Raw genomic sequence first — 14,314 nt, 5'->3', positions numbered from 1 at the left:
GCACTGCAACATGGCTCCATCTCTCCCTAGCATCAGACAGCAAAGAGAAAGAACAAAGGACAATAGTTCCACTTCACGGAACACAGTAACACAAACATCCTGTCTCCGTCACTTCCCACTCTGTGGAGTCAAAACATACACCGTCATGTGATAGACAAAAATCCCATGACTGCAATCATGGAGCAGGAATTCTAACATCCTCCCCCATTTCATGCACTGTGTTGCAGTCATCAATGTAACTGCAACAACTATACAGATGTCATACACACAGTATACCCCTGCATCACCCGTTCCATCCTTGGAATTACCTGCAACTGGATTGGCTTTGGACCTTACCATCTTGCACTGCTGATTAGTCTTGGTGTCATTGCCCTTATGACTATTAGGAAGCCTGGCTTTGTTGGGATTCAAACCCTAGCCTCGTTCCTCTCTTAGGAATCAGTGTTGGCACACATAGCCTCTGGACGTGGTCCAGCTTCCTTCTCCAAGGAAACAGTGTCTAACCTTACAGCCTTTGGGCGTGGTTTTCCGTCCCTTGAGGACAAACTCTGTACCCCTTTCAAGACTCCGGGTTTCAAGACCTGTCCTGTGTCGAGCCACTAACCACAGCTAAATCTGCAACAGCTGTGTTAGCAAACTCCTGAGCATACCTGGTGGGCTTCTCACCCTTCGTAGCTCCTCCTGATCTGTGCATCTGGCGTATCTCCTCCACTGTATCAGTGGAACTCACCTCAGTGCATCTGCTGTTTATAACAGCAACAGACTTAGTATCTAAGTCTCCAACAATGGGGTAACCTAGGAAAATACACACATTTCAGCAAGTTGTATGTGGATTGGCCGAGCTCTACTACATACTATAGTATTTACTTGTCTGTGTCTCTGTTACTTGCTGGCAGGCTCTGTAGGAATAGTGAGAGAGATTTGATTAATGGCTTTGTAAAGAGAGTGTACAGTTCTATGTGTTTATTACTGCTTATTATAATAAACACAAGTTGTAGTATTCATGTTGTTTTCCTTCATTGTCCGGAAGACAATGTCCAGTCTTCAAACGGCTTCCACGATTTGCGCACTCTGCTAGGCTCATGCTGAGGAAGCGTGTGGGCACAGAGATTTATTAGCAGTCTTCGCTTGTAATAAAACTCTCATAGGTTCTATGCGTGAAAACAGCATATAGTGATATTAATCCCTGTCCACAAATATACTTATGAGGACATGAAAGTCAACTGGGTTTTTAATATTCAAATGAGGAAACTTAACTGTGGTTTGGCACAAAGTCTGGGCAGCAAAAGCAGGACTTGGTGCCATGCTCTATAATCAGTTGGCAATTCAGAAACCATGATGTGAAGCACATTTCTAAACCATGGTCCATGCTGACTATAGTGTGGCACACCGAGATTGGCAAACTAAGGTTTACAAAACATGATTTGGGTTGGCTGATTTTCAGTGCCTGGGAAGCCTCGCCTGCAACACTTCCAAAAAGGGGCTTTGCAGGCACTGTTTATCAGCACATAAATACAGATACTGCTTATCTGAAAAAGTGTGCATGCACACAAAAGCTTATACCAGAACAAACTTTGTTGTTGTTTAGTCGTCTTAGTCGTGTTCGACTCTCCATGACCCCATGAACCAGAGAATGCCTTGGAGAAACTCACTTTCCTCTCAAAGCTTTTCCTTTTTTTATGTCCATGGAGTTTTCTTGGCAGAATACTGAAGTGGTTTGCAAGTTCCTTCTCCAGGTGGATCACATTTAGTCTAAACTCTCAGCTATGACCTGTCCATCTTGGGTGGCCCTGCATGGCATAGCTCATAGCTTCTCTGAGTTATTCAAGCCCCTTCGCCACGACAAGGCAGTGATCCATGAAGGGGAGAACAAACTTTGTTGGTCTATAAGGTGCTACTGGACAATTTATTTTTTTATTTTATTTTTTATTTCGACCACGTCAGACCAACATGGCTACATACCTGAATCTATTTATCAGCAGGTCATCAGTGCCTGCAAAGCCCCTTTTCATCCAAGCCCCACCTTTACCTACTTCACACCCGATGGCTTCTATGTCATCAGATGTAGGGCAGTTGGTCATGGCTCGGCCAAAACAGCCTGGGGTCATAGGCAAATCGGAGGCCTGGAGGACCTAGTTAGGCCTGGGCGAGTGCCCTCCCCAAGCCACTAGCCCCAGCAGGAGTGGTCCTTAGTGAGCTGAAGGGTCTTTTTTGCCATCAGCGAGTGCGTTGTTGCTGCCTCAATAGTCTTTATTGGAGGTTTGTCTCTTTTGCCAGCAGCTGCAATTCCCTCTCAGGTGCTTGAGCATTTTATGAGGAGAAAATGCTGCGAGCCTGATGGGGCCTTCGGGGTCACTTTCACTCTCCGAGGCTTGACCGCTTGTATTCCCTTGGTGGCCCTCTCTGGTTGGAGGCTTTGAAGGCCCACATTCAGGAGAGCTCGTTGTGGGGCCGGACCACTCTTCTGGGCTTGCAGGAGGACCAGAAGGCCTGATGTCAGGAGAGTCCCCATTCCCAGCAAGACTTGGAGAACCAGAGCCACCAACCCATCCTTCAAGTGCTGAGCTGTAGTCAGGGGAACTGGCGGCATCCCTCTCCAATCTTGAGGGACCACTTTCGAAACCTAAGGAGCATTCGCTTAAGGAGCTGGTGTGCCTAAAGGCTGAGGGCTCAGGGTGCTCCAATGAACCTTTCGCCACCAGAGAAGCTGAGGAGGCGCTCCCGTGTCCAGAGCGCGATGGACTGGTGCTGTCTGAGGTGGTGGTGGATTCTGATTCTGAAGAACTGTTGTACTGAAAGCCAGGAGAACTGGCTGATTCCGTGGAGGGTGAGAGACTTGTGTAGTCATAGAAGGAGGCGCTGCTGTATCCAGACGGCTGCCTCACTGGAGGGAAAGAAGGCACTGGCTGGGCTGCTCTCCGCAGTTCCTTTTTCTCCTTGAGATGGTTCTGCATCTCCCTCTGTGGTGTGCCTACTTGGGCAAAAGAACCGATTGATTAGGGAAGTAAAAATATGGTCAGCCAAGGGAGAGGAAATGCAGGGGGGAGGAGGGGTGGGGTGGGGACATGCGCAAATACAGCAGCATGGGAGAACTACCCCGCTGAGGGGGGCGGGGTCATGGGTCTAGAGCAAAGGCCTGTTTTATCCAGCATCCCATTTCAAGCAGTGGCAAGGCAGTGCCTACCTAGACCATAGGTAGGCAAACTAAGGCCCAGGGTCTGGATCTGGCCCAATCGCCTTCTAAATCTGGCCCGTGGATGGTCCGGGAATCAGTGTGTTTTTACATAAGTAGAATGTGCCCTTTTATTTAAAATGCCTCTCTGGGTTATTTGTGGGGCTTGCTTGGTGTTTTTACATGCGTAGAATGTGTGCTTTTATTTAAAATGCATCTCTGGGTTACAGTGGTACCTCAGGTTACAGACGCTTCAGGTTACAGACTCCACTAGCCCAGAAATAGTACCTCGGGTTAAGAACTTTGCTTCAGGATGAGAACAGAAATTGTGTAACGGCGGCAGTGGGAGGCCCCATTAGCTAAAGTGGTCTTCAGGTTAAGAACAGTTTCAGGTTAAGAACAGACCTCCAGAACGAATTAAGTTTTTAACCCGAGGTACCACTGTATTTGTGGGGCATAGGAATTTGTTCAATTTTCCCCTCCAAAATATAGTCCGTCTCCCCACAAGGTCTGAGGGACAGTGGACCGGCCCCCTGCTGAAAATGTTTGCTGACCCCTCAGTTAGAATGTCGGACTAGGACCTGGGAAACAAGTGTTCAAATCCTCACTTGGCCATAGAGCTCCCTGGGTGACCTTGGGCCAGTCATTGCCTCTCAGTACAACCTACCTTACAGGGTTGTTGAGGGGATTAACTGAGGGCGGGTGGGGGGGGGAGAGACCAATGAATTGGACTCATTAGCAGGTTTTGAGTAAACATTTACAAATAAGAAAATTTATATAAATTATAAGATTAAATATAAAAAAAATGAATCGAAAGTAAATAAGCAGGATTTGATATTGTGTTAAAATAAACAAGAAAAGGAGGTTGAGAGAAGTCTGGGGGAGGAGGGGAGGGGAGGGACAATTTGGGATTGGTGAATTTATGATATATGTTATAATGTAATTTTGGGGGAAGGAAAATGTAATAAAAATTATTTACAAAAATAAAATAAAATATTGAGGGGGGGAAGGACCATGTATACTCAGTGCTGAAGGACTCAATAGGCAGACCAATGAAGTGCTTAGGGCACCAGAAAAGTTAAGGCTACCCTCCAAAAATGAGTACATTTTTTAAAAGTATCAAATCAGCCATTATGTGGAAAACCAGAACTTTGTTAGATTTCCTTATCCTCTGCTGCACACTCTTTCCCCATTTCCTGTTCTTTTAGTTACTTATACCCACCTAAAGAAAGGGGCATGCTACTGATATAGGTAGAAAAAATATTTTTGGGATTATTATTATTATTTTACCATTTAGTACATGGTAGGGTTGCAACCCTAGTATACTGGGGGTCACCCTAATCTTTTCTGTGATTAGGGTCTTACTCCATATGCACCCACTTAACCACTTGGATTGGCGAAAATGGCGCTGTTGCAGATACCACCCAATAGCCATTCCGCCTTTCTTTGTAAGCTCCCTGCCTATTGACATCACCTTCACTTCCCTGTACTCTTTTTGGCGCCTGCTAGAAAAGAGTTTTGTTTAGGCAAGACTGCCTAGGTATTTAGAAATTTGGTGTGAGATTCAACCTGTGGCTATTTCAGCTTCTCCAAAGTCTTAAAATTATTAGTAGCAATATTTTTATTATTGATAATTTCATTGTCCCATCTTTATTTGTAAACCACTTTGAGGGTTTAAGAAAACACCAATGAAGCGGTGTTTAAATTTTATCAAACGAAGTTCTCACTCTGGCCTTGTATATACACCACCATGAGCTTTTTGGAGAAAAAGGTGGAGAGATAAATAAATAAAAAAAGAAGCTAGATTGAATTGGCCCATTCCGGCTCGGACTCTGCTGGGGGGCCGAGACTTATTCCATCCAGCAGGAGGAGCAGCAGCAGCAGCAACAGGGCCGGAGAGAGGGCGGCGCTTGCAGCGGGCAAGCCGGAGCGGCCCAGCGAGCGCGACTAGGCTTCCCTCTCTGTCGGGGCGAATGTCCTCCGGGCTGCGGCGGGCGGCCCTGCTGGGATTCGGCCTGCTCCTCTGCAGAGCGGCTCGAGCGGGGCGCTGCCAGGCCCCGCGTTGGCCGCCTTCGCCCGGAGCCATGCAGAGCGCGGCGGCGTCTGGAGCCGCGCAGGGACTCAAGTACCTCGGGTGAGACTGGAGGGAGGAGAGGAGAGCCGGGGCCCAGCCGCTTTTTCCTGGAGGGCCGGGTCCGAGCCGCGGCCCCGCGTACCTCTCGGACTGGTTCGGAGGACCATCCTGGAAAAAAGCCCGGGGAGGGAAGGGAGAGCTAGCAGGAGAAGCAGCAGCACGCGCTGCTCTTGCAACCTCCAGCGGTTTCGGTTCAAGGGGGATGAAGGCCTGGGGGTGATTTGCAGAGACCTGGTCAGTGGACACGGAAGGAGGCCCAGGTTGAGCTCCACCCGCCGCCGCCGCCACCTGTGCTCAGCTTCAGGATTCCGGTGTGCAACTTGTAAAGGACTGGCAGTGCCCTCGAGCATGCACAGATTGCACTTCCTGGCTGCAGCCTCGCTCATCCCATTAGCGAGACTGTGACATCAAGGCACCCTGCGTTGTTGTTGTTGTATATTTAGACTAAATAATTGATTTCTTATTCTGCTTTCCCAGTTGGGGTGGTTACAACGACATGAAAACACAAGATTAAAATCGATTAAAACGTGTGTGTTTTGGGGGGGGGGGTTGGCTGAAGAGTGGGGTAAGATCTTGCAGAGTATTGTAGCGATATGAAATCGCGAGCAGGATTCGAGATATTGGGGGGGGGAGATAAGGCGGAGTTGGGGGGGAGGTTAGCAACCAATATAATGCAGCAAGTAAGGATAAGAATAAAAACATCAGGGAGGGAGGGGTGAATGATATATTGTATGTGAATTAAATTTGTTAAAACCTTTGAAAATCTAATAAAAAATCAATATTTAAAAAGAAGAGTGGGGTACAAATGCCACAAAAAATAAATAAGCAAGCAAACAGAATAGGGTAGGGCTTTATATGTTTGTATAGATAGATATCGATCCATCGGGGTGGGGGGACCTTTGGTACTGCAGATGTTGCTGTTGGACTCTTGACTCCTGGCCAGTGGCCTGGTTTTGATGGGATTTGTAGTCCAGCAACATCTGGAGGGCCAGAGAGTGCCTGTTCCCTGCTGTGGGTGCCACGCACTCTAGTCAATTCTGCTTCCCAGATCAAGAAAGCACAGTCACACAAACTTCACTTTCCCAAGCAATCTGGGTAAAACTCCAGTCCATGAGATCTGAGCCTTTGAAAACACAGAGAGAGCTGAAAAAGGACACGGGAAAGGCGGTCACTCTTCCAACTTTCTCCTTTGGCTCTATTTGCTTTTCAAGCAGGTGGGGAAATAACCACCCTCCCTCATGGCCCAGGGGGCAGAGAGTGGGCAAGAACTAGAGGCCCCTAGAAGCCATGTCGCCAGCACCTGCCTAAAAGTTGTGATGTGTGATGTGTCGCCAAGGGGGTTTAGGATCCCACTTTAAACCGTCATGGCTTCCCCCAAAGAATCTTGGGAGTTGTTAGGATACAGTTATTTCCTTCCGAGCTCTGCTGTTCCCAGACTTCCGTGGGAAGAGAAATGGGAGGTTAAACAGACCTGTTCTGTGAGGGGAACAGGGGGTCTGCCAGCAACTCTCAGCACCCATAACAAACTACACTTCCCAGGTTTCTTAGCGGGAGGCCATGACTGTTTAAAGTGGTACGATTCTGCTTTAAATGTATAGTGCAGATGGGACCTGCCCCTTCCCTCTGCCTCTGCCCGACCTTCCTCATAAAGCTGTTGTGTACAGGAAAGGTGTGTGAATAAAGGATGAAAGTGGGGCTACAAGACTTAAACGTATCTCAGGCAAAAAAAATACGAGGATAATGTTGTGCTAAGAGATTCTGTCTTCTCCTGGCCAGCCAGAAGGAAGCTCAAGCCATAGACCAAGAATTGTTTGATGAGTACAAATTCAGCGTCGATCAGCTGATGGAGCTGGCTGGGTTGAGCTGCGCCACAGCCATTGCAAAGGTAGGGGTTGCATGCATAAAGAACAAGCCTTTGGCTCTGGTTCTGACTGCTGTTGGGTTCCTTGGCTTCCACCCCACCAGCCCCATTGCCCTTCCCAGTTTATCCCCCACTTCCTCCACAGAGATTCCTGATGCATCTTTGTGAACTCATAAGGACTAGAAAAGAATGCACTTAAAAAATAAAAGTGAGGTGCTTGAGATACTGAATTCTCTATCAGATGATGATAATAATAATAATTCATTTCTTACATCACACCCATCTGACTGGGGCGCCCCAGTCACTCTGGGTAGCTTCCAACAAAAATACAAATTAAATTTGTGCTAACCTTTAAAGTCCTAAACGGCCTTTGCCCTGTATACCTGAAGGAGCGTCTCCACCCCCATCATTCAGCCTGGATACTGAGGTCCTGGTCTGAGGGCCTTCTGGCAGTTCCTTCACTGCAAGAAGTGAGGTTACAGGGAACCAGCCAGAGGGGGTAGTGGCACCCACCCTGTAGAATGCACTCCCATCAGATGTCAAAGAGATAACCAATTACATGACTTTCCAAAGACATCTGAAGGCAGCCCTGTATTGGGAAGTTTTTGATGCTTGATGTTAAAGCTGTGTTTTTGTATTATGTTGGAAGCCGCCCAGAGTGACGGGGGAAACCTAGCCAGATGGGTGGCCTGTTGTTGTTATTAAACAAAGCAACAATGAAAAAGTCAAACAAATGAGAATAATACTTCAATTGATACTTCAATCCACGGGTTATTTGCATCATCACAGAATTCATCTCTTCACAGAAAACACTTATGTTTGTCTCCTCTTTTTCCCACAAGGCCTACCCAGTCGGCTCTACCATTAACCAGCCAACCGTCCTGATTGTGTGTGGCCCTGGAAACAACGGAGGAGATGGCCTGGTTTGTGCCCGGCACCTGAAAATGTTTGTGAGTGTCCTTCTCCTTTATCCTTCAGTAGAAATCTAGGAGCACGTTTGCAAACGGTCCTTCATTCTTGCGTAGAATTGGGTTGGGGGTTGAGCTTGTGGATGTGGTTAATGTGTCATGTAATGTAGGAACTGACTGTTTTCAATGGAGATAAGAAAAGCTTGCTAGATCAGGAAAATGGCCACCTGCTGCAGTACCCTGTTCTCACAGTGGCCTGTAGAAAACCCACAAGCAGGACCGAAGCACAAGAGCACTCTCCCTTTCTGTGGTTTTCAGCAACTGGTATTCATGCTTCTGACCATGGAGGCAGAGCGTAGCCTTCGTGGCTAGTAGCCATTGATAACCTTAAAGGACATGTCAGTGCTTTAGAAACATAGCTCTCTTAGATGATCTAGTGATAAGTCAGTCGACCTTCTACAGCCCTAAAAATCACATTTTCTTGCCATGGTACCAGTGTTCTACAGGCAGCCATGAAGTGGAGGTCAAGAATCAAGCCAGTTGACTGTAACACTAATCCTTCCCCCAGAGAATTCTGGGAGCTGTAGTTTGTTAAGAGAGTGAGAATTAGGAGATTGCTATTCCCCACAGAGAGCTACAATTCTCAATCCATCTTCACAGGAACTCTTAAGAACTGTTGCTCTCTGAGGGTGGAAAGGGGTCTCCTAACAACTCACTTCCCTTAATGAACTACACATCCCAGAATTCTTTTGGGGAAGCCATGACTATGTAAAGTATCATAGTGCTTAATATGCATTGTGTAGATGTGGCCAAAGTATGGCCTGTTCAAATCCAATGGTTTGTTGTGCATTAAGCATCACCACCTTGGGGAAGTGACCAGCGATGTTCCTGCAGATGCTCTCAGTGATCAAGCTGCAATACCAGGTGTCTGATGGCTCCTGAGGTAGCTTGGACCTAAGTTGTTTGGGGCTTTGTAAATCAATACAGTTGTGCAAATCTTCGTAATTTGCATTGAGGACCTCTTCAGGTTATAACCCAGGATACAATGGTACCTCGGGTTAAGAACTTACTTTGTTCTGGAGGTCCGTTCTTAACCTGAAACTGTTCTTAACCTGAGGTAACACTTTAGCTAATGGTGCCTCCTGCTGTCACCGCCATGCAATTTCTGTTCTCATCCTGAAGCAAAGTTCTTAACCTGAGGTACTATTTCTGGGTTAGCGGAGTCTGTAACATGAAGCATCTGTAACCCGAGGTACCACTGTATAAGTGTTCCAGATAAATAAATGAATAGCATGTCTCTCTTGCAGGGCTATGAGCCAACGCTGTTTTACCCTAAACGCCCCAACAAGCCACTTTTTGAAGGTTTAACCACGCAGTGCAAGAAAATGGACATCCCGTTCCTTTCGGAGTTCCCATCAGAAGTAGGTAGACCACCACCTCTAAAACCCAGAAGAATGGGTGTTGGATCAGGTTAAGAAACACTATGAACCCACATCTTTATGGGCAGTAGCAAAAATATTAAGGTCAGCAAACAGGGGAAATAAACTGGATTGCAATGTAAACTTGAGGTGGGGAACCCCGAGACTACCTTTGTGGGCCCATATGGAAATTGGGGAATGAAACTCCAACTTGTTTGGTATGATATACTGCTGGCTCAACTAATAGTGCCAGATACATGCAAGAAATGATTTCTGTGTGCTGTTGGTAATTTGTGACTCTGTGCAGGTCAGCTGAGGAGTGACTAGGTTTTCAACCTCACAGGTGGGGAAGAAGGTCTGCCTACACCAATGTGTGTCTTAACTTTTCATTCCTTTTTTCCTGCTACTGTCAAAATTGGATGGGTTTGGCAGGAGGGGCTGGGTCTGATCTGTGCCTGGGGTGGGTGTCACAGAATGTGACGGTCGAGTTGAAATATTTACGATTTGGCAAAATCTGCATTAAGACACCTGTATAGCCTCCTTGATTCTAGCCACATTTCACACACCTATGGGCTTCTTTGCAGCCCTACTTCCCATGTTCCTGTGGTTTTTTTCTCTGTCTGGAATATTTCCTTGAACTCTTGTTAGTGTCACGTGGTATTCTGGAGGATGGAGAGGTTTGGGGGAGTTGCACAGAAACTAGACTACTCTCCAAAAGCTAAATTTGCATTGACTTTTTGGCCCACTTTTGTGTTTTGTCTCGTCACACACACACACACACACACACACACACCCTGTTATCTGAATGAGAATTTGGCCTTTGAGGCCATCGGTCACAGCCCATGTGTTACACTAACCTGTTGCCTCTCGTTTCGTTGGCAGGCTGCATTCATTGACGAGCTCTACGGCCTGGTGGTGGATGCCATTTTTGGGTTCAGCTTCCAAGGGGCTGTGCGAGAGCCCTTTGGCAGCATCCTGAGCACTCTGGAGAAGGTCACTGTCCCCATTGTGAGCATCGATATCCCTTCTGGTATGTTGGGCCAAGGATGCTCTCTGAGCTGGGTACCCAAATATTCTTTCAGCTTCCGTGTAATGTAGCACATGGATTTCTTTTTTGCATGCTCCATCTCCAGCCCCCCTTCAAACTCTGTAGCCAAGACTGAGCCCAAAGGAAGCTGAATTCTTAACCTGCACAAGTTTAGGAAGATTTGAGCTTTGTGCTTTGCAGTAACTCATTTTGTAAATAGAAATAATAATGATACTTTGCAAAATGTATATCTAGTTATGCAAATAGAAGCAAGAAGTAATTCGCAGCCTTGGGGACTAGAAGCCACCAGCAAGTTTTGTTTTACTTTTTTTAAAAACAGTTCTTAACAAACTCCCCCAGTCCCATATTCAGTGCCTTGTGCATATATTCAGGGCTGCTTATGGCACTTTGCACCACTCTTTGTGGATGAGTTACCTGGCTTTTATAAAGATTATGCAACCATGTTTGGAATTCTCAGTCGTCAGGGAAGGTTTCCTTAGCCCTCGGGCTACAGCACTTTCATCCCCCCGCCACCATTTTGAAACATTTATTTACAAAATAAATTGGGGGGGGGATTAAAGCTTCCAGTCTGCTCTGGGTTTGATGGCAAATGAAACCAATTTTGTTTGGGGTCTCCAATTTGGAGGATGGCCGTTTGCTGCTTGAGGGTTGTTGACAATTAATGGATCTAAGTTAGTACTTTTATTTTAGGTAGCTGTATTCTTTGATTGTATATCGAATCTGAATAGTACAGCTTGGGGACTTTTTGGTTCTATTCCAGATTTGTTTTGTTTAGATGCCTTAGGGCATTTTAGAGTATGAATATTTTAATTCAATACAGCAATTGCAGAACGGTGTGCAATTTCATGACACACCTACATGGAACCTTGGTTTGAGCCCCCCCCCCCCCCATCTGAATGCTGTTCCCCAGCTTCCTGGGTGGGACCTGGTTATCCGCCCTTCCATTTCACATTCCAAAACTGGGGTGGAGAACCACAGAGAGTGAGTTCTTGTATTGCTGATTTCAGGGTGCTAAGAGGTAGTAAGGAATAAATGTTTCTGCAAAATTTGGAGAACGTGCTACTGCCATTAGGCTGGCTCATGGAAGCACCAGCTGCAACTTCAGAGTAAAATCAGGCTTTGGGGCTTTATTAAAATGTTTGTATGTTGCTGTGCAGCCATTAACCATAGATTCATATAGAGTTGGAAAGGACCACGAGGATCATCTAGTCCAACCCCCTGCAATGCAGGAATCTTTTAGAGACCAGAATTTTGAATTCTGCCTCATTTTTGCAGAAATGGGTCCAGCCAGCCGTGGATCAATTTGGCAGCCACTTAACAGTCAGCTGTTGGATTTGTAATTTGGAACATACTGAATTAACCAGGGTTTTCATTTAGACATTGTGACTTTGTATCAAAACTCCCTACGCATTAGATCAGGCATAGGCAAACTCCGGCCCTCCAGATGTTTGGGACTACAGTTCCCATCATCCCTAGCTAACAGGACCAGTTGTTAGGGATGATGGGAATTGTAGTCCCAACCATCCGGAGGGCCGGAGTTTGCCTATGCCTGCATTAGATCCTCATTTTAAACATTTGACAACTCCAGCCCCATTATTTGTTTCAGTTTCAGTTCTTGTTAAAGAACATTTTTACCCTTCTGTTGAGATCCCACTCACTCAGCCAAGCACAGCCTTTCCCTCCCTACAATACGGAGATAATTCTGACCTACCTTACAAGGTTGTTGTAAGAGAATGTACATGGGAGCACCTTAAAACATTCAAAAAGCCACTCTATGAATGCTGAGGTGGTGTCAGAGACTGGCTAGACAAGAGGAGTGGTGGCTACCAGTTGTCCAGGAAGTACCACTGGGGAAGAGGGAGATTTTGAGTTTGACTCAGACTGGTCCACAGAGGGAACCATCAGGAAAGTCTTGGAGCCAGAGAGTAGGGGCGAAGGGGAGAGGCACAGTGTGGGCACAGACCCTGATAGGGAGAGAGCAGAAGATACATATTCCGTGTTGCAGGACAGTCCTCTTCCGGCCCCTTTTCTCCCCCCCCCCCCCAGCTCAAGAAAGGAGAGCTAAAAAGCAGAAAGGGCAGATAAGAAAAGCTGAACGATGCCAGAAGAATGTACAGAGAAACACTTAAAGGACGGGAGGGGTTTCCCGCTTCTGCAACTTTCATACCTTGAGAGCCTCGGTGTAGGGTATCTCTGGTTGCGAAGCAATAAAGTTCTTTGCCTTCAAGCCGCGTGCCTCTTCCTGATTTGCAGCCTGGTCGGCAAGGCTATTCTGGCAACCTGACAGGTGGTAAGCATCTTCCTTCTACAGCAGGCATGTGTTTTGGGACTACAATTCCCATCATCCCTGACCACTGGTCCTGTTAGCTAGGGATGATGGGAGTTGCAGTCCCAAAACATCTGGAGGGCCAAGTTTGGCCATGCCTCTTCTACGGCATAAAGGACTACTTGCACACCAAGGGAGTTACAAAGAAGTTTGATATTGGCTGCTGCGTTGTAGCACATTGATAAACCACATGTCTCTATGTAAACCAACCTTCCTTGACCTGATTCTTCCTAGACGTTTTGGACTGCAACTTCCATCGGTTCCAGCCAGCACACCCCTGGAGTGGGGGCTGATGGGAGTTGTAGTCCAAAGCAGCTGGAAGGCACGGCAGGTTAGGGAAAGTGGCTGTGAACTTATTTCTCAAGCACTTGTCCTTCTTTGATTTCAGGCTGGGATGTGGAGAAAGGGAACCCCGATGGACTGCAGCCAGACATGCTGATCTCTCTCACTGCGCCCAAGAAGGCCGCAAAGCAGTTCACTGGACGCTACCACTTCCTAGGCGGCAGATTTGTGCCTGCAGCGCTGCAGAAGAAGTACTCCCTTAACCTCCCGGAGTACCCAGAGACAGACTGCGTCCTACGGCTCTCCTAGCCACTGCCCCCCAAGCTGGGGAGACATCTGGATCAGAGGAGGAATTGAAATTAGGTTGGGTTAAGGTTTGGTGGTTCATTATTTGGAGTTACAAGTTAGGCCTTAAGAAGTAGCCTTGGATCGTAAGTGGACACACAGCAATTGAGAGCAATATGGGAAGAGATCAGAAGACTTTTGCGACCAAACAAACCAAAAAAGGCTGCCTTCCATCACATTGTAAAGTATGATTAGTGTCTGGGAAAAGGAACAACAGTGCAGATGTGGGGAGCCTTTGGCCTTCCAGATGTTGCTGAACTAGAACTACCACTACCACCTTCCCTGGCCGTCGGCCATGCTGGCTGTGGCTGATGGGAGTTGTAGTTCAGCAACATCTGGAAGGCCCCTTAGGAGAATCTCATCCTTTTCCTTTGTGCAAGGAAGAGACTGTTTTATAGACTGTAACAAACTGAGAGAACTTTCATTTTCCTTCAATAAAAATGGTGTGATTAAAAAATAACTTTGCTTAAAAAAAACCACCACCCAACTGTTGTTGTACTTGTGGACATCCTTTAGGGCAGAGCTGGGCAGCCCACCGCGCATGGACCAATCCAGTCCAGCTCCTTAGGTTGGGGCAGCTCCATGGCAGAATTCTACACTTGCTGCATACAAGAAATGGGAGAGCAGAAACACTGGACTTGTGCGTGGAAGAAAGTGCCTCTGCTGGATATTGGCTACACCAAATGTCCCTGTTGGGCTAATGCCCTGATAACCTACTTCTGGGCTTCTTAGTAGCCAATAGATGGCCATTATGAAAAATGAGGGTTGTAGCCAACTTTTGTCCCATTCGGAGCAGATTCATTTAAATTAGTAGACTGTT

The 14,314-nt window shown here is 46.8% G+C and overlaps 1 protein-coding gene across 1 annotated transcript; it reads left to right on the top strand.

Moving 5' to 3' along the window:
- Positions 1-5,103: 5,103 nt before the first annotated feature.
- Positions 5,104-13,986, top strand: NAXE (NAD(P)HX epimerase). Its single transcript, XM_081892544.1, has 6 exons — positions 5,104-5,306; positions 7,083-7,191; positions 8,010-8,117; positions 9,383-9,496; positions 10,376-10,523; positions 13,256-13,986. Exons 1-6 carry the CDS (start codon positions 5,146-5,148, stop codon positions 13,456-13,458), a joined length of 843 nt encoding a protein of 280 aa, XP_081748670.1. The 5' UTR covers positions 5,104-5,145; the 3' UTR covers positions 13,459-13,986.
- Positions 13,987-14,314: the final 328 nt, after the last annotated feature.

Source organism: Podarcis melisellensis, assembly GCF_964234715.1.
Source record: "Podarcis melisellensis genome assembly, chromosome: 16".
NCBI lineage: Eukaryota > Metazoa > Chordata > Lepidosauria > Squamata > Lacertidae > Podarcis > Podarcis melisellensis.
The sequence above is the reverse complement of the archived record's forward strand: the minus strand, read 5'-3'. Positions and strand labels throughout refer to the sequence as shown.

What these genes read in the sequence shown, in the direction of transcription:
- NAXE (XM_081892544.1), top strand. Translation starts at nt 5,146, where the DNA reads ATGTCCTCCGGGCTGCGGCGGGCGGCCCTGCTGGGATTCGGCCTGCTC. An exon ending in TTTCGGAGTTCCCATCAGAA is followed by an intron (nt 9,497 to 10,375) that starts GTAGGTAGACCA and finishes TTTCGTTGGCAG; the next exon opens with GCTGCATTCATTGACGAGCT. An exon ending in GAGCATCGATATCCCTTCTG is followed by an intron (nt 10,524 to 13,255) that starts GTATGTTGGGCC and finishes CTTTGATTTCAG; the next exon opens with GCTGGGATGTGGAGAAAGGG.